We start from the raw sequence: 20,616 nt of genomic DNA on the forward strand, positions 1-20,616 counted from the left end.
TGCAAATAAGGCAGTTGGAACATCGCATCAGTGGTCTGGCTGTCGAGCAGAACCAAATACACCACCAAGCTGTGGTTCTGGTAAACCTCTTATTCAGTAGTTTATTTAGTTTGATGGGTCACATTCGTTAAAATATTCAACAGTCGTAGGCCTATATCTTTTCTTCTACATTTTAGACTTGTAGAAAACTGCTGAAAACCTCTTAACGAAATCATGTTAAACAAACACAGCCCTTAATTACCAAGATGGTAAATGTTATTTATTTTTTGCAGTAAGCACACGGGAGCAATGACATACGGAAGAGAAAAATAAATTAAAGACGCTTTCGGGGGCTCCTTATAATTACCTAGCAAGGCTTTGTGCAGTGAAGAATGGTCTTGGATGCACTTGACCTGAGTATACACTATAACATGATGGGAACTTATTTTTAGTTGGGTGTATGAGTCGAGACCACATCAAATGTTCTTGAGTTTCCTCTTAAATCATAACATTGTGCCATGTATAATAAACAGTCCAATAAAATCTATGCAATGTGGTATGTGACATCCTTTAGAGACATATAAGTAAATGTGGCTTCCGTATGTCGTCATGTAAAACAGGATAGCTCTAATTGACTGAGTTGTGTAGAGGGTATTATGACACAACTTGTCCCACTCTGAAGATCGTGTGTTAAAATGTACTGAAACTGAAGCTGTTTGAATAGGGAATATTAATAAAAAACTTAAGTCACGTGGCCAGACCATGTTTCACGACCTTGTATCCCTTGCATTCTCGGGACAGTCTCCTACCACTGATCTTGCACTGAAGCCGGTGACATCACTGCTGATAACTGCCCCATACCTGTACCTGGATGCCGGAGACGTCGCACCTGGATGCGGAAGTCCTCACAAAGCAGGCTACGAGTCGTGTTTATGGAGGAGGTCGTAAACTTATCTCCCCGAAGAATAGGAAATGTTTTAATGCGGGAGAAAATGTTGAACCGAAACTGTCTGGAAATATTTCTAAGCTGAACGGAAGGAGTTGAAGATTCGTCATCTCTCTAAAGATGTTTTTCAGAGATCGGGAGGTAAGAATCAACTGCCCTCTGTTTCACCTAGGCTATATCATGAAAAGAAAACAAAGTAGCCTTACTACACCGGTGCAGTGAATAAGACCTCATGTCTTCACGGACCCTAGCCGATAAACAGTTGTAGAGGGGTTGAACAGGTAGCGTGGTTATAATCGATCGTGGTGTGCGTGTGTATGTATACCTCAGCCAATGATTGCAGCTTGATGTGAGTCATTGTATAGCCAACGATACATTCCAGAGCTATGTGGCCCTTTAGAAAGTGGGCGATATCGGTAGCCTGACTTGAACACCCATTCACCTTTCTGTTTTAGCCATTGCCCAGAAACAAATGAGACCAGCTATGACATTGTGTCATTGATATTTCATTGTTTCGTAGGACATTCAGCAAGAACAATCATAAAGACAGCAGTGCATCGATGCAGTATCAGGTCTAACTTAGGCTGTAGCCTATGGTTTATTGATCAGCTTCTGAATGGATTATTTTCCTGCTCAAAGGGGACCACTTGTGTAAGCCTAATAATATAAGATGATCAGATTGCATGCGTGCAACGCTCAATGAATACCATAAGATGAATAATTTACCTAGAAATGGGTGAAATGAAAAAAAGAAACTGTTGATGGATTGGTGTAGGTGAATTCATAGCCTTATGAGGAATGTTCCCTGGATAAAGCAGACTGGTTGTATACAAACATTTCTCATCAAGATATGAATTCAGTATGGTAGTATAGTATAAATATGGCCTATGGTAATCTGGCATTGAATTAGCATGCATAAGTCTGTTTTGTATTCTCTAAGTGGCTGTTATGAGACATGCCTTAGAGAAGACTGTTTCTTCACCTCTCCCTTGCCTTTTAGTATGACGTGCTCAGTGTAGGTCAGACCAGTAAACTCACTGAATTCCAAACACCCACAGGGTGGCTTGTTGGTGTCTCACCGCAGGCCAATGTCATCCCAAAGGTTCAAATTATTCACTTAGCTTGGTGCTAATAAGTGAAGATGATATGCTTCCAGGGACGTCAGTTTACTGTAAATGAAACTTATAGGAGTAAGTTAAACGACTGAAAGTTGTGGAACTAAGGGAGATTCATATCGGTCTATTGTTCCCATTATCATGTCACATGATGGACTAAAAGAAATGACAATGTGTGTGTGGGATGTGGATGTGTGTGACAATGTGGGTTTTGTGCAGCGAAGCTGTGTCTCTTCCTCTGTGTGTGTTTGCATGTGCATACATGCTGTTGAGGCACCCGTTTGGCTCAAGTGGTAATGGTTGTTGGAAAAATGTGTGGGAAACAACAGCACATGACAAGATGAGGGTTTTGTCTTTTGTCTGTCTAGAATTCCAGTGTGTGTGTGTGTGTGTGTGTGTGTGTGTGTGTGTGTGTGTGTGTGTGTGTGTGTGTGTGTGTGTGTGTGTGTGTGTGTGTGTGTGTGTGTGTAATTGGTAAATATATGTTCTCTTGATTCTGTTGCAAATTTGTGATTATCATAGAGACACTTCTCACATGACTTCTCGATATTTACCTCCAAATGACAGTCACACACTCTGTCGCATGCTTCAGTTCTGAGTCATGGTAAAACCACTTCAGTTGTGGCATCATGTGCTGGGAAAGTCACAGAAACACCAGAATTGGTTTCAACTTCACGTGTTTGGCACTGACACTGGTCTTATTAGTGGGCCAACACATCTTACGTACTCAGCTGGCTGGGTGAGGATTTCAGACTGGAGGAACTAGTTACTGAAAGTCAATCTGGATCTATCAGCCATGACAGTTAAGTATAGGAACCCTTCTTCTGAGTGTTAAACCTGGTACAGAACACACAGAACACTCCTGAGCCCAGTCCATCAATGCATTGCATCTTTGTGGAGTGTGGTTCTGATGTCATGTAGCCAGTGTGTTCAAGCTTAGAACTGAGAAGTTGAGGTGAGTTAGGTTCAGATGTTAGAAAGCTAATGTTGTAGAACTTAGAAGAGAAACAGAGTTAGGTTCCGACGCAGGTAGCTAAAGTGTTAGAACTTAGAAGAGAAACTGAGTAAGGTTCTGATGCTAGGTTGCACAATTTTAGAACTTAAACTTGAGCTCAAGCTCAAGGCCTAAAATCCCCCAGTAGGTGAGGACAAAACAAACATGATTTTATCTCAGTACTAGACAGAAACATTTCCTTTAAAAGTGAAAGCATTGGACACAATGTGTGGGATAAGCTCCTGTACAATGGCATGAAGGGGTATTAATAAGTGTGTGTTTGCTGATATGTACCAGTCTGTAGTACAGAACATTCAAATTCGAAAGGATGAAGGCAATGGAGGCAATGTGAAATCTATTAGGATGAAAGTTAAATGGTTAAATGTGGTACGTCATGGAGAATGTACAAACTTACCGAAGCAGAACATGTGTTGGTACATACATTCTTACAGACTACCACACACAGAATATGCATTAGTACCCATAACCCCTCCACACACACACACACACACACACACACACACACACACACACACACACACAAATACACACACACACACACACACACACACAAACAGAATATGCATGACTACCCATAACCCCTCCACACACACACACACACATACACACACACACACACTGCTGTAGTCAAGTCTGATCATGCCCACCACACCACTTTCTTGTTGTCGTGTCTGGGCCTGTTGTCAGAGCAGGGTGAACGGAGAGACCAACTGAAACCCAGAAATCAAACGACTCAAATGACGCACATCTGAATCCTGGTTCTACCATGGATCAGCCTGGACCACAATTAAACAAAAACCTCAAATTTGAAACTTTAAAAAGAAATACTGCCTTAAACCTAAAATGTTTAGTGTGCTCTGGCAAGATATGTCCTTTAAAGGACTGTGTATGTTCAAATGGTTGATGGTCAGTATCTAACCTCATATTCAAACACTTGTTTGAACACAGCACTATCACCTATACTTCAGCGAAACTGACATTCAAATTAGGAATTACGGTGAATGTTCCTTTGTCAGTTAAACTGTTGTCCTTTTAAGCTATGTGCCAGCTCTAGCTGGCGCTGATCAGATAACATAAACCAAGTATTCTAGACATTTCCATATCTCTGAAGATTTTTAATGTGACCCACACACACACAGATACACACACAAAGCGATCATTCTCTACCACCGATATCATGTAGAAAGTGTTTATATCACCGTGTATAACTACCCCTTTAACCACCCCTTTCCAATTCTCATGTAGAGCCATAGTGTTGTGGTTGAACTGTTGTAGGCCAGCATGGAGTTAGCGGCTAAGAAACTCTCAAGGTCTTTTTTTCAGTTCTTCTTGTTAATGCATTGAAAGTCCACCCCAGTTCCTGCTTTGCCTTTTGCTCTGCTTGTCTCACAGCACAATAAAAAGCGATCACTGATAACAAACCGAGAAGCAGATAAGCGGGTGTAGATGTTTGTTAGCTATAAATAGGGATTTGGATGTGTTGTTACGCCCAAATATCATGAGAAAGTACACAAGTAGTTCCTTTCACTATACCAGTGAGCCTAGAATTACATAGTACCCAGAAATATTGCTGGTGTGTATGAATGCGTCATGACTACTATTCCTAAAAAAGGCCACCTTTCAGAAAAAAAATGTTTTTGTGTGTGCACTGTGATTATACAGTAGGCTTTCCTGTTGTATTAGGGTGTGTGTATTTGACCACATATCCTTTGTAGTGTTAATACTAATGTGTCCTGATGCATCCCTGACAAGGCAGTAGGCAGTAGGGATGCATAGGTGGTAACGAAATCTGAACACAAGTGGTCAGCTGGACTTTTTGGAGATGCAGGATAGACACGGGTGTAAACAGTGATGTGTCTGCTGCCCTCTTTTGGCCCGACCACCCAAAAGGCATTAAATCAGGTGTAAACAGGTCCTATGTGTGTCTGTGTGTCTGTGTGTTTTTGTGTTTGTGTTTGTGTTTGTGTTTGTGTTAGGGATGCAAATGATTAATCGACTTTAGATTAATTGTCGATTAAGAGGTTGCTCGATCAAAATGTATTAATCACGATTAATCGCTAGAGGGCGCTAGCGCGAGAGACCGGTTGAAAACAAAATGAAGCGAGCGAGAAGAAGTGCGGTGTGGGACCACTTCAACATTGTTAATTCAGGCAAAGAAGTCAAATGTTCTCTGTGTAATGCGGTATTGAAATACAATAGTTCCACTAGCTCACTCAGTTATCATTTGAACACTGTGCATGCTGCTGTCCTGCATGGCACCACCAGTTCACCTGGTTACTGCCGCGAGTTAAGACTGTAGTCTTAAAACTCAAGTTAGCTATTAGTTCGTTAGCGGGCTAGCTCACCTAGACTTCATAGAGTTAGCTACCTAGCTCGTTAGCGGGCTAGCTCACCTTGCTATGAATATGAATATCTCTGTCTACTCCCGCGCTAACGTGTGCCCGCGAGTTTGGCTCATGAGAGTTAGTAAGTAAGTAAGAGTTGAGTTGGCTATTTAGCTTGATAGCGGACTAGCTCACTCAGGCTTAATGATATTAGATACCTAGCTCGTTAGCGGGCTAGCTTACCTTTGCCTGATGGCTTGCCATTAAGAATGTAACTACTCTATCCCTCACTAACGTGAGCGCGAGTTAAATTTAGCTTGTAATAGCCTAGATGCAGTTTCTTCATAATCTATCCACAAGTTAGATACAAGATTACATATATAGTTACAAGATAGGCTCAATAATATTCTGTTTGGCTCTCTATTTCATTTCTTCTATTCTTTTTTTTTTTTATGTCTGTTTCAAATGCAAGAACTGAGCCAGTCCATAATTTATTTCTTTGTTTTAAATTAAAGAATGTATTTTGTTATACCATAAAAAAAACTTTTCTGCTTTCTTTTCCTAATGCATAATTACTTGAGGAATGTATAATAGAATAGAATAGAATTATCATAATGTAATGTAATAGAATAACTCAACTATTTAGCTGATATTTGTAAAGGCCCTATTGAAGCACTGAAACTCAGGTGAAAAACGCCGCTTATCAATTAATCGAAAGTCGATCGATAAGATTATCAACTAATGATTAATGAATTAATCGATAATTTGCATCCCTAGTTTGTGTGTGTGTGTGTGTGTGTGTGCATGTGTGTGTGAGAGAGAGAGAGTTTGTGTACACCAAGTTTCTCTGTCTCTGTGTGTGTGTGTGTGTGTGTGTGTGTGTGTGTGTGTGTGTGTGTGTGTGTGTGTGTGTGTGCGTTTTAAATATGATGACCCAGTATCTGTGCTGTTGTAGGATATGGAGCTGAGAGAGCGGTCTAAGGAGCTGGATGATGGCTGCGGTGAGCCCCTCATGCTCGGACTGGTGAGTCAAGGGCCACGTCTCATCATGGCCTTCTGTGATTGGTACAACACAAACAAGCTAACCAATAAAAAGATATGCTGTCATGGTAAATCTTGTGAGAACAAGAACTTTAACTATAAAATGATACATTGTTATCTGTACATAGCAAATTTAAACGGAAGATTTAAAGGGAAGACACATTTAAGGATACAATAATTGTATATACTAATACATACATGCTATACCAAACACACACATACACACACACACACATACACACACACACACACACAACTACACACACACACATACACACACATACACATACACACACACACACACACACACACAAACACACACACCCTGTAAAGTGTGCCTTACTCAAACTCACCTTCCTCTGATCAGTTTGATATTGCAAATACATATGTACACATACTGACAGATATATTTCCCATCATCCCCTCTGCTTTGTGCCGTAGGCCAGCATGTACTCGCCTATGACGTATGACTACGTGCTGGTGGCAGACAAAGTAGAGGACAAGGAGGACGTGGTGCACAAGAAACAGGTGGCCTTTATGGAGGAGCTCAAGAAGAAGAACATGAAAGTCAACGTGAGTTCCCACCAGAAGCAACACACAGTTCCACGTAACTGTATTTTACCGGAACCATTTCATAGAAACTCTCATTGAGACGTGATATAAGTGGAACTAAGCTAAGTTCCTATGAGAAGTGAAAGACAAAATTCAAGTAATAAAACCAGTCCAGCTATGCATTCATGTGCATAAGATTGATGAAAATACTTCTCCGGTGGATGGGTGGAAGACTTTGTATAATACCTTAAAACAGACTGATGGTGTGTGTGTTTGATGTGTGATGTGTAGAGAGAAACAAGGTCTGAAATATTTATTGTAAAGACAAAACAGATGGACGTTGACTGATTCCTTGTGTTTGTGTTTGTGTGTGTGTGTGTGTGTGTGTGTGTGTGTGTGTGTGTGTGTGTGTGTGTGTGTGTGTGTGTGTGTGTGTGTTTGTCAGGAGATTGTGCTAGATAATAAGGTGTTCTGGGGCGTGCTGGCCCCCAGTGAGGTGTTTGAGAAGTACAAGTACCTGCTGAAAGTCTCAGACGCCTGCAACTGGAGTGGAGAACAGAAAGATGGCGCCCCCAAGTCCACCAGGTCAGATAGCAAACTGGTGTCTCTCTCTCTCTCTCTCTGTCTCTCTATTCGATTCCCGATCGCTTTTGGACATGCAGATACATTAAAAGCACTGTATTTGGTATAGATTTTATCGTCAATAAAAGTTTCTATTATTGTTTTATTTTCTCCATGAGAAATTACATTTTTAATAAACATGTATTAACTTGGTTAAGCTCCACAGAAAGCATTTTTTGTTATTTTATCTTAGTGTTGCACACAAACACAAACAACAATGCACTTCATTTAGGAAAGCCATTATTTTGTTCCTTCAGGATCAGGATAGTCCACTTTGTGTTACTCCACACGTCCCTCAACACAGGAGGTGAGTACAGCAGATGGACATGTGTATTAGTCTTACTGTACTGCGCTCTCTTTCTCTCTCTCTCTATTCTATCCATCTATCCCTTTCTCTCTTTACCCCCCTCTCTTTATATATCCCTCTCTCTTTATCTACCCCCTCCTCCTACTCTCTCCATATATATTTCTCTCTCTCTCCCTCTCTCTATTTTTCTGTCCCTCACTCTACCCACCTCTCTCCCTCTCCCCTTCTCTCTTTCCCTCACTTCCCTCTCTTTCTGTCGTTCTCTCTATTTATCTATCCCTCTCTCTCTACACCCCTCTTCTCTCTATCTATCCCTCTATCCCTCTATCTGTCTTTTTCTATTTCTGTTTCGCCTTCATCTGTATCTTCATCCATACTCCTTCCTCATTCAGTCACTCCTATGGAGTTCAAGTCACCATCCATCTTTCTCTTTTTCCTTTTCCTCCCTGTCCACACGTCTGTCCGTTGTCTTTCTCCCTGTATTCCTGCAGCAGCTCTCCTCTCCTCACCCCCATATGTGTGTGTGTCTCTCTCCCTCTCTCTCTCTCTCTCTCTCTCTCCCTCTCTCCCATCACCAGAGGACCTGAAGGAGTTAATAGGGAAAGGGGTGTTTGAGTCCATGTTTTGCCTGCATGAGGTACGTCCACACCCTCCATTATTAGCCGAAACACGCTTTTTTTGTGTGTGTGTTTGTGTGTGTTGGTTGCTTGCACCTCTCTCACCCAGTGGCGGTTCACGCCCCTTCACGGTGAAGCAACACCGTGCTGTTCGCCCTGTCGGGGCTTATTTTCCCGACAATGACCTGCATTCTATACATTATCCCTTACGGCAAATGTTCGTCTTTGAAACTACCTACAGAAGATATGAACATTGGTCGTCTAATTACAGGGCCCAAATGATGGAAATAAATAGTTACTGAACTTGTCACAGTTTTGTAAACCAATTCACCTTGCCCTTGGTGACCACATAATCGTTCTGTATTACCTATTTGTATTAGCCATTTCCCAAAATTCAGAGAAACAAAAACGTGCAGAGATCCCAGAGGTGAACTGTCCCCCACCACACCCCCTCCTCTTCCCCCTTCTCATACAGCGTCTGTGCACGGAACCTTCTTAGCAAGCAGGGGCGCCTGCGGCAGCAGGGGGGGTCAAATTGCCAATTCCCCACACAGTGATATGATGGATAATAGAAAACCGCTTCGCGGCCCAGATGATTTTTTTTTTTTCTTAAGTGCTCGTGCCGCCCCCCTCGTGTCATGAAAAAGTGCCACCCCGGGCGGGCGGGTGCCCGCTTCTCTCGTGCCCAAAACCGCCCCTGCACTCGCCCATCAAGTCTAGCTCATGGTTTCAGCCTAACTTGTTCAGTATTCTGAAGGTGACCTCAGGACCTGCTTCTATTAACATTCTCCATTATAAGCCTAGCACCCTCTCGTGTGTGTGTGTGTGTGTGTGTGTGTGTGTGTGTGTGTGTGTGTGTGTGTGTGTGTGTGTGTGTGTGTGTGTGTGTGTGTGTGTGTGTGTGTGTGTGTGTGTGGTAGTGCCAGGGCTGGTCTAGTAGAGTCTGAAACTGGAGCCCAGGGCCTGAAGTGTGTGTACTGGGGTGGTCAAGTCGCTGTAGTGCGATGGAGGATCAGGTAGTGATGATTCAGCAGCTTCCTGCATTAGCCATTAGTTCATAGATCAAAGGTCATTTATATTATTTAAAGAATGGTTTTGTGTGACCTTTGTCTTTCTCTCTCCCCATCTCATCCCTATTTAATTCTCTCTCTCTTTTTCTCTTTCTCTGTCACCCACTCTCTCTGTCTCGCTCTCTCTCTCAAACACATGTACACACAAACGCACACAGAGGAAACAGCAGAAGGTCTTGAAACAGAAATGGGCTCGCTGGACAGCTCTCTTCACCCCCCAGCCCTTCAGTGAAATCAGGTAAGACACACACACACCTGGCCTGTCTGTAAGGGCATCTGTCAAATGCAGTGTGTGTGTGTGTGTGTGTGTGTGTGTGTGTGTGTGTGTGTGTGTGTGTGTGTGTGTGTGTGTGTGTGTGTGTGAGTGAGTGAGGAAGAGAGTATGCCTATTTTATTTATATGCTTTGAATGTGTATGTGTATAGAGGGTACTTTGGTGAGAAGGTGGCACTGTACTACCTGTGGCTGGGCTGGTATACCTTCCTCCTGGTGCCAGCAGCTGTAGTGGGGGTCATCATCTTCCTCTACGGCCTTGCCTTCTTCAAAACCAGCCCTCTCATGTGAGTCACACACTCCTGTGTGTCTGTGTGTCTGTATGAGTGTGTGCATGTGTGCGTGCTTGCGTTATTGTGTGCATGTGTGCATGCTTGCGTTATTGTGTGTATCCATGTGTCTTGTCTTTAAGTGTATGTCCCTAAGTGATTGTGTAATTAAATGTGACTGCATGGTTGATGCATGTGTTTACATGTGTGTGTATGTGTGTGATCATATATCTGTGCATGTATGTGTATGTGTGTGCTAGTATATCTGTACATGCACATGTGTGATCGTACACTTGTGCGTGTGTGTGTTTTGTAGACAAGAGGTGTGTGCGTCATCAAATGTCATCATGTGCCCAAGATGTGATAAGGGATGTGAGGTCTGGAGGCTCAATACCACCTGCTCTTACGCCAAGGTGAGTACATGACTCAATAAGACAACCCTAGAAGAAGGGGTTCTTACACATAATGCTTTGTTGTTGTTGTTTCCCAAATATGCTTCACTGTACAAAAGCAGTTGGAAAATTCCCTAACCATAATCCCAACCTAGAGGAAACATCCAAGTTTGGCAAAGGGGAGACTGAAAGACAGAAGGGAGAGAAGGATGAAGGAATACAAACATTAATTTCGGGGAAGGCTGACCGTCGTGTAACTACTTAATTTCTTTGCAGGCCAGCCAGCTCTTTGACAACGAGGGGACTGTAGCCTTCGCCATGTTCATGGCTATTTGGGGTGAGCTTTCCTTTTTCCAAGACTCAAGGCAGGTTTGTTGTATCAAACCCTGGACCAGTTTCACAGAGGTGTTTGTGAGTTTGAGAAGATAGTGGTGGTGGTGCTGACGAGCGTTAAAGAAAAGCCTGCTGAAGTAGCAGTTAGCTCTCATTCAATGATGCTGCTGATGCTGATGCTGATGATGATGATAACGACAACGATGCTGACATGGTGGTGTTGGTGATGCTGCTGCTTCGGATGATAATGATAATGACGATGCTTCTGCTGCTGATGATGATGATAACGAGGATGATGATGATGGTGATGGTGGTGGTGATGATGGTGATGGTGGTGGTTGTGGTGGTGATGACGATGATGATGGTCACAGTGATACTGGTGATTTACTGGAGGGATTTTGGTGATGAATGATGATAACTGAACATACTGCTCACTGACCTAGAAGACAACACTCATGTCTTGCTGTGTCATTTTCAAACAGCCACCTTGTTCCTTGAGTTGTGGAAGAGACACAGGGCGAAGTACGTGTCCAAGTGGAAGATAACCGACTGGAACGACGAAGAGGTAAAATCACAGAGAAACATCATGCATGAACTCTTTCAAGTGCACTGGTTTGGCAAGTATTACAGACCAATGATCACTCTAGTCTGAAAACACAATACGGCTTCTGGTTAACCTTGATATCCTAGGTATAGCATAATTTATCTTGAATCATTAATCACTGTTGAATTCAGTTGGTGTCATTTTCCTGGAAGTGTTTTCTTATCCCTTCACACCCAGAGTAGTAATATTCAGCCTGTTGCTCACACCCAGTATGAGTTCCAGCCTCTTATTCCCTCTCATCCGACCAGTTAGGCAGGCTATAGAGAGAGAGACAGCTCATTAGTAATGATCTATGACAGTAAGCCAAGCATCTACGTGACGAGCTGGATTACTGTAAGTAATGACAGCACTTAGCTGCATTAGTCTGTTTGAGACTGAACCATTGTAGTCATACATAATCTAGGTTCAGGAAGTAGAAGTTGGGTATTTGAGTTAAACCATGTAGATCAGTGCTCTAGTACTGTAAGCAGCTGTATATTACAGCCCTTGAGTTCACTCTAGGTCACTTTCCCTCCATGCTCTAAACACTTTACTTTACCTCCATGTATCCGTTATACGGGCACCTAACAGCTGAATGAGGCGTGGTCTTAGCGAGCAGAAATGAATGCTGGGATATGTGGTTTTAATGAGCAGAAATGCATTATTGGGACGTGTTATTAAAATCTGCAGAAATGCAGGTTGGGATATGTGGTCTTAAAATTAGCAGAAATGCATGGTGGGATGTGAGGCTGATCAAAATTTACAGTTTTTCTGACTTGCCTCAGATCAAGGGTTCTTGGGGATGTTAATAGTTACCTGAATTTGGCAGGAGCAGCTTCAGTTGTTTGCTTGAGATTGAGACACTTGTGATGGATGTAGTTATCCCAACAGGCTGTGTCAGTGGTGCCACCAGGTGGCAGTACTAAGAAATGAATTAATCTCTACACGTTAGGAGACCACAAACTTACAGTTCAGTTATGTGAACTAAACTCACTAAACTAAACTAAATTGCAGTGAAAATGTTCTTTGTGTGTGTGTGTGTGTGTGTGTGTGTGTGTGTGTGTGTGTGTGTGTGTGTGTGTGTGTGTGTGTGTGTGTGTCTTCGCAGGAGGAACTCATTATGGAGATTGTGAACGACCCAGAATGCAAACCCAAGGAGTTCAGACACTCGTACTTGCGGAGTGCTCTGGTCTTGGCACTGGCTACACTTGTGGTACTTTAGTTAGCATCTCTGTGTTCGCTATTTTCCCTCACACACACACACACACACACATACACATACACATATGTACACACAGTTCTTTGTTTGCTGGTTGTCCTCAGCCTAGAGTATTTAAGTTTTCAGCCTGACTCATTAAATGCTGGTGGTCCTGTTATATGAGTGCCTGTGTTGTTTGTTCTGTGAAGAAGTAACCTGTGTGTGTGTGTGTGTATCCCAGCTGATTGTGATCATTGGGCTGACCCATGCGCTGGTGCTGTCGCGGCTGGTGATACGGGTGTTCCTGTCAGAACAGGACCACTGGGAACTCCTGCAGAAGCATGCCGATAGCGCTGCCGTCATGCTGGGTGCCATCCTCCACTATATCACCATGCAGGTCATGACCCGGGTGAGAGTTCACGACATTTGGACCTCTAACACAACACATCATTCACCTGAAGATCATAGAAAGGGAAAGATTCAAATTCGAAATCTTGCACACATTAAGCACACATACAGCACACATAGGGCACACATGCGGCACACATATGGCACACATACGGCACACATACAGCACACATATGGCACACATACGGCACACATACGGCACACATACGGCACACATACGGCACACATGCAGTATACATAAATGAGCTGTATTCATGTACTTGCGTTGAAGGCTAGTGTTAATTTTACCTCTTGTTTGTTGTCACAGGTCAACCGGGTGGTGGCCTTTAAGCTCTGTGAGATTGGTAAGTAGTGAGGATGATATGGTTCACATGGGTTTACAAAGACGATGGAATGGTGAGTGGTGATTGGTTGAGTTGGTTGTTGTTTGCAGAAAAGTGCCGTTCGTTTGCAACCACTGAGAGGAGCTTCACCGTCAAGATGTTCACCTTTCAGTTCTTCACCCTCTTCTCCTCGCTCATATATATTGCATTCTTCCTGGGCAGGTACGGACTGTGTGTGTCTATCGTTTACCACTGGTCTCGATCATGTAAATTGCAGTGAAAATCTGTGTGTGTGTGTGTGTGTGTGTGTGTGTGTGTGTGTGTGTGTGTGTGTGTGTGTGTGTGTGTGTGTGTGTGTGTGTGTGTGTGTGTGTGTGTGTGTGTGTGTGTGTGTGTGTGTGTGTGTGTGTGTGTGTGTGTGTGTGTGTGTGTGTGTGTGTGTGTGTGTGTGTGTGTGTGTGTGTGTGTGTGTGTGTTGGCCCCTAAAGTACATGTAAGTGCCTGTCTACATGAGGCCAAATGCTTCAACGTTTGTGTTGGACATTATTTGCACAGACAAAAATTGTGAATGTAAATGAGTGAGTGTTTGTGTGAAATTGTCTCTCCATTATATCCTGATACAGGATTAATGGGCATCCTGGGAACTATGTTAGACTAGCAGGGAAATGGAGACTTCAGGAGGTAAGACCCCCCCTTCACACAGACACACACACACGCTCACTCATTGTAGGATATTGTATCTCTGTACGTAGGCAGCTTATATTTTGCCCCCCCCCCTCTCTCTCTCCCCCTCTCTCTCTTTCTCCCTCTCCTTCTCTCTCACTCACACACACAAACACTCATGTACGCGCCCACTCACTCTGTCTCTCTCTCTCTCTCTCTCTTTCTCTCACACACACACACTCTCTCTCTCACTCTCTCACACACACACACACACACACATCTTGTTTATGTCCTGTTACAGTGCCACCCTAGTGGCTGTGTGACTGACCTCTTCATCCAGATGGCCGTCATTCTGCTGCTCAAACAGACACTCAACAACATTTTTGAGTTCACCATACCGTAAGTTTCAGTTTCAGTTTGTTTATTTGATGAAGAGGGACCGTGTACATTAATAAACATTAAAATGTAAATGCACCCAATTATAGCCAAAAGGCTAGTTTCCATTGGCAGTCCCCCTGCCAGAGTGAAACTTAAAAAAGGCATTAACGTATGTATGAAACAGAACATTGACAAAAAAAATAAATAATAAAAAAAATGAATCCCAATATAAGTTCTACTGCTTACCCACTTATGATCAAATATTTGGTTATTTATTAACCATGTTTTAAGATTTCTTTTAAAGCTTTTGAATGAGGTTGATTCTGTAATGTTCTGTGGGAGATGGTTCCATTCCTGGGCTGACCTACCTGAGAAAACCGACTGTCCAAATACACTTTTTTTTAAAGGAATACCACAGTCTCCTCTTGCTGCCCCTTGAGTAGCACTGGTTGCTGCTGTTCTAAACTTGACTTGGCTGCATAGTGGTGGGGGAGCTAGGTTTAACCACATTTTGAACAGTAAACAGCAGTTCTCAAGTGTGATCAGGTTGTCCCAACTCCAAAAATCTGTACTTATGGAGGACTGAACAGTGATTTAGTTTTTTTTGTCAAGACATGACTGGTTTAAGAGTAGTGGAGTTGGCAGTAGACTATGTGGGTAAGCAGTAGATAATGTGAGAGAAAATCAGTGAGAACATATACATTTTAGCAGCCTCGGTGGACATGTGATTTCTAAGATGCCTAAAGTTGGCCAATTTTTGCATATTTTTCTTACTTTAAAAAAAAGTAAGTTGATTATCAATCAGGATACCAAGATATTTGTATTCCTTCACAATCTTGATTCTTTGATCAGAAATAAACACATCGGGTTCAGTGTGAGGCTTCATGGTTTTAGAAAAAAAACACACATTCTTCTGTGTGTTTGTACTTACCTGGCTGTGTATGTGTGTGGAGCTGTGTGCATGTGTTTTTCTGTGTGTTTCTGTGGGGGGGTTGCCATATGGACACGTTTATGTGAGTGTGTGTGTGTGTGTGTGTGTGTGTGATTATGTTCATGTTTGCCTGTCCAGCGTTACCCCTACAAAAGGAAGTGAGTGTATAAGTGTGTGTGTGTGTGTGTGTGTGTGTGTGTGTGTGTGTGTGTGTGTGTGTGTGTGTGTGTGTGTGTGTGTGTGTGTGTGGTGTGTTTGTGTGTTTATAGCTGGTTTCAGCGCTGCTTTAGACAGACCACAGCTAAGAAGCTGCAGCGTCGTTGTGGCAACTGCTACAGGAAGGCTTGTCGCCGGGAAGATGGGAAGGTGGAGCCATGTGACACCTGCAAGATACGTGATTGGATGAAGAACTACCATCTGAATGATGTCAACGCCTTCAGCCTCTTCAACGAGTACCTTGAAATGGGTGGGTGCAACTCACACCCCAGTCATTGTTACTTCTAGGCCTACGTCATTCAACTCAGTGTGTGTGTGTGTGTGTGTGTGTGTGTGTGTGTGTGTGTGTGCGCTGTCTCATCAAAACAGATTTCATAGTTTTGGGTTGGTTGAAATGGTTGTGATAGGGCAAGATTTCACATTGGTGAATCAAGTAATGAATACATTAATTAACGTCTGGTCATTGCCTTTGCTGAACTGGCTTTGTAAAATGACTATTTCTGCTTGATGCTTTAGTTTTAGTGAAGTGATTTATGAATTGGCTCTTTGTTCTTGATGCATTAGTTTTGGTGAAGTGACTGGTGAACTGACTCCTTCTGCTGTTCAGTCATGCAGTTCAGCTTCACCACCATCTTTGTGGCTGCGTTCCCACTGGCCCCTCTGCTGGCTCTCATCAACAACCTGTTTGAGATCCGCCTCGACGCCATCAAGATGGTCAGCCTAGAGCGCCGCCTAGTGCCCAAGAAAACCAATGACATTGGTAGGCCACTGGAATGTGGGTGTGGGTGTGGGTGTGGTGGGTGTGTGGAGGGTTATGTGTATTATGTGTGATTTTAATTGAGTGGTTATGGTATAATATTTTCTTCCTTTTTGGTGTTTTAGTCATTCTTTAACATTTCTCCTGTGCTGTATGTGTGTATCTTTGTGTGTGTGTGTGTGTGTGTGTTTGCGTGTGTGTGTGCGTGTGCGTGTTTGTGTGTGATTCCAGGCGTATGGACTAAAGTGTTGGAGGCCATTGGTGTGCTGGCGGTCATTGCTAACGGGTTGGTGATTGGCGTCTCTTCAGACTTCATCCCACGGCTGGTGTATCGCTACCACTACGGCCCCTGTGCCAACGGCACTGTCACTGACCTAGAGTGAGTTACCCCCCTTAATGTTACAGATTTAACACTACTATGACAATTACAGAAACTCCAGCATAAAGAAACCATTCAGGGTGTAGTCTTAATCTAGCAATAATTCAACAGACCAGGGCAGTTCAGTGCACAGTGCCCCACAAACCTGTGTGTGTGTGTGTGTGTGTGTGTGTGTGTGTGAGAGTTTAAATATGTGTATGTTCTTCTCTGTGCTGTTCCCAGGCTGTGTGTGTGTTTAAATATGTGTGTATTCCTCTCTGTGCTGTTGCCAGGACAACTTTAGCCCAGACCAAAAAGCTGTGTCAATATTAACCTCTTAGCGAGAGAGATGTTTGTGTAAGTGTATGGAGTGACGTGATTGTGAAGTGTTTCTCTCTCTCTCTTTCTCTCTTTTCTTTAATTTTTTAATTTTATGTATCTTTTATTCTTTTCCTTTATCCCTCCGCTTTCACAATCGTTATCTATCACTCTTCCTCGTCCTCGTTCTCCCTCTCCCTCTCCCTGCTCCAGCTGTATGACGGGCTACATCAATGACACGCTGTCCACAGCGTACATGTCTGACGAGAGGGTCAGCAAGGACTTCACCCTCCAGCAGATGAACTTGTCACAATCGGTCGTAGTTAATGGAGTTTATAATAGAACAATATACATTAACGTCACACAGTGCAGGTGAGCACCTGAGGAAGGGGCTCATTACTGCCACCTTCTGTTGAAGAGGACTACTACCACACTAGATCATTTAAGTGTCCCATGAAAACAAAACATTTTGTCATCGTAGATCTTACAGGAAAAACATACAAATACCATCAGATTAAAACATTGTATCCTCCTTTGAGTCCAAAGCCATGATATTAGTGGGACACACATTAATAATGATTGAATCATTGTTTCTGTTACTGTTGTGCCATGGGATATGTAGTGATGGGGCTTGCGTGGTCATTTGTTTTTCAGTTATAAAGACTACCGCAGCAATGAAGACTACGCTCTCACCTCCCAGTACTGGTACATTCTGGCCATCCGTTTCGCCTTTGTCATTCTGTTTGAGGTACAGTGGTGTGTGTGTGTGTGTGTGTGTGCTTTGTGTGTGTGCTTTGTGTGTGTGTTTTATGTGTGTGTGTGTGTGTGTGTGTGTGTGTGTGTGTGTGTGGTGTGTGGTGTGTGGTGTGTGGTGTGTGGTGTGTGTTTTTCCATTTTCATTCTGTTTGAGGTAAGCCTGAACCCTACAGGGGCTTGGCCATCCACGGAAAGGTCTGAGTGGAAGCATTTAATGGTGGGGGCGAGGACAGAGCTGAATGACTCAAATAAAAAATAAAGAAGATCTTTCCTGACACCACTTGACATCATGCATATAGACGTGTTTCATATGAAGAAGCATTTGAGTGTTTGTCTGGGAATTCCCCGCCCCTTCACTGCATTTCATTTGCTCAGTTAGTCTGGCGAACTTCTCATGGAGGTCCACTTCAGTCACGTAATTGGACACTCCCTTAACCAATCAGACCAACGATACTATACAACGATACAACGATCGGTAATAAAGCAAACACATCTTTTTTCTGTATGAATTGTTCAAGGGCAAGTTTCTGTTCTATTTTCAAAGAAAACTTGTCTTTGAAATCATCCAAGACAGCCGCGAGATCAGTATCCAAGTTTTGCTGCGCTTCTCTCTTTGCCGTCGCTTTTGTTACGTAGTCGTGGATAGTTTAAATCCGCCAATGGCGCGCCAGGTGGCCAATAGCCAGTTTGTGATTGGCTCCAAGGATCCTTACACTGCTGAACTAAGTTTGTATAGACGCTTCGCCAGACTGAGTTTGGAGGCAAAATCAAATTGGCCGGAAAAAGAAGGGCGGGACTTCCCAGACAATTTGAGTGTGGAAATGAAGTACAACTTATTTAAGAAATGTTAACACAGCATTCGTTAATCATTTACAAAAATAAATATCTTATGTTGATAATTGGTTTATTAGAAACTAAAGGATTATTAACGCATTACAACTATTTATAATTATAGAGTGTTAAGCTCTTAACTTCTGAATTGTAAGGAGATCTTTGCAGGACTTCTCGGTAAGGGTAACATTATGCAGCATAACCCTGTGATGTCTTGTTTGGTTCCTGCAGCATGTGGTGGTCCTGTGTAAGTTCATCGCCGCCTGGTTCATCCCCAACAGCCCCATGAGGGTGAAGAACCGCAGACTACAGGACAGATTCAACAGACTCAAAGAGGAGCTCAAGTTAGTACATACTCAGTCTGGGAGAACAGGAGAGTGCATACTCAGTCTAGGGTACATACTCAGATTGAGAAGGATCAAATGAGTGCATAGTCAGACAGGACAGGAACAGGGCAGTGCGTCCTAACTGAGAAGGAATGAATGAGTACATCCGCAGTCTGGGTGATCAGGTGAGCACATACTCAGATCGAGTGATCAGGTGTGTGCATACTCAGTCTGAGTGAACAGGAGAGTGCATACTCTGGGAGAACAGGAAAGTACATACTCAGATCGTGGAAGGTCAAAACAGACCAGACAGCCTAATTACAGTATATCATAGCGATGCTGATGACCCTTCTATCATCAGTAGACTTCTTCACAGTGGTGCTGATGCTGCTCTTCTGTTTCCACAGGTTTATGAACTACAGGTACGACACCCAGGTATGACACCGGAGGCTCCCACACTGGACCTCAGCCAATCAGAAGAGAGAAGCTGACCAACGCTCACACACACCTAAGACGTGACTTGCGCCATGGATAAAGGAACTTCTGCTGAAGCTGGACTTTAAGGACTGATCATAAAATCAGACCACAGCTTCAGCTAAAAAGTTAATTTGACACCGTCGTCACTGTTCCCAGATCAGAGCATCGGGAAGGAAGTAAGATGGCAACCAACACTTCATTACACACATGCTAAACTCTGTACAAGTGTTTATGCGCTGTACCAGTAATAGTGCTGGTATCTTAAATCCTTTTTAATCGCTCAGGATTAGAATTAGGTTAGAAAAAAAGATTTATGTGCCTAGATTTGTTATGCCCAGGGTTAGCTATAGGCTGTTATGTGCGTTGGCTCTGTGTACATAAGATCCATTGCAATGGATGAACCTTGAAGACCATGCCCAGCACAAGTGGCAATATGTGCAAACTGTGAAACAGTTTTTTAACCAATAATTGTGTGAGTGTGAGTGTGTGAGAGAGATTTGTGAGAGATTTAAGCATATGTATGTCTCATTTAATCCATTGAAAAAAGTCCATGACATTTATTTCTTATGCTGTGCTCACTGAGGATCACAAAGTTCTCGGTGCGTTAGAGGCCTTTAAATAACGAATCATGTATTTGTTTACGCTGTGTGCTCAGTACGCTCTGATGCACAGCAGTTTTATGACATGACCAAATATGCACTAAAACAATTTCAACTTTTTATTCAGGATGTTTATGGTACACTGGAGTGTTTTTATAATGATGTTGTTTTTAACTTCTAACCTGTTTTGTCTATATTCTGAAATCATGTTTCCAAAGTGCTGAGTTTAAAAAAAAAATCCATTTCCAAAGTGCTGAGTTAAAGGGTTTTCTGTATTAGTTGGCAACATGTGTCCTGTGGGAGGCTGAGAGAACCATGGTATCACACTTAGCACAAGAACCTCCAGCCCTTATACTGATCATACTGTATTTATACACATGCCAGGTTTAACTTTGTAACATTCGTGATGGAAATTCACTCTGGTTTATTGTTCTTTACAGTTTAATTCTGCTAATAAATCTTTTTTTTATTTAACCACACAGTGTATCAATGTCAAACGCATTAGTGTCATGCCACAGGAGTAGTTTCTGTCAGCTCAGGTGAATCACACACTTGTCAAGCAGCATGTGTGTCTGAGTTCTTCTGTGAGTGTTTTTCAAATGAATGAAACAGGTCACATGACTGTGTAACGGCCTGACGTC

The 20,616-nt window shown here is 42.9% G+C and overlaps 1 protein-coding gene across 1 annotated transcript; it reads left to right on the forward strand.

Annotated features, from left to right (window-relative positions):
• Positions 1-1,045: 1,045 nt before the first annotated feature.
• ano9b (anoctamin 9b) lies at positions 1,046-19,340 on the forward strand (the record flags this gene model as incomplete). The annotated part of the gene is made up of 24 exons (XM_080840370.1): positions 1,046-1,066; positions 6,335-6,403; positions 6,862-6,993; positions 7,418-7,557; positions 7,851-7,900; positions 8,479-8,537; positions 9,746-9,825; positions 10,012-10,146; positions 10,445-10,541; positions 10,797-10,857; positions 11,336-11,418; positions 12,545-12,649; positions 12,876-13,043; positions 13,350-13,386; positions 13,476-13,587; positions 13,989-14,046; positions 14,330-14,427; positions 15,607-15,803; positions 16,161-16,313; positions 16,542-16,689; positions 17,200-17,358; positions 17,641-17,734; positions 18,805-18,917; positions 19,307-19,340. 24 exons carry the CDS (start codon positions 1,046-1,048, stop codon positions 19,338-19,340), a joined length of 2,403 nt encoding a protein of 800 aa, XP_080696496.1.
• Positions 19,341-20,616: the final 1,276 nt, after the last annotated feature.

The sequence above is a fragment of the Sprattus sprattus genome (assembly GCF_963457725.1).
Source record: "Sprattus sprattus genome assembly, chromosome: 6".
NCBI lineage: Eukaryota > Metazoa > Chordata > Actinopteri > Clupeiformes > Clupeidae > Sprattus > Sprattus sprattus.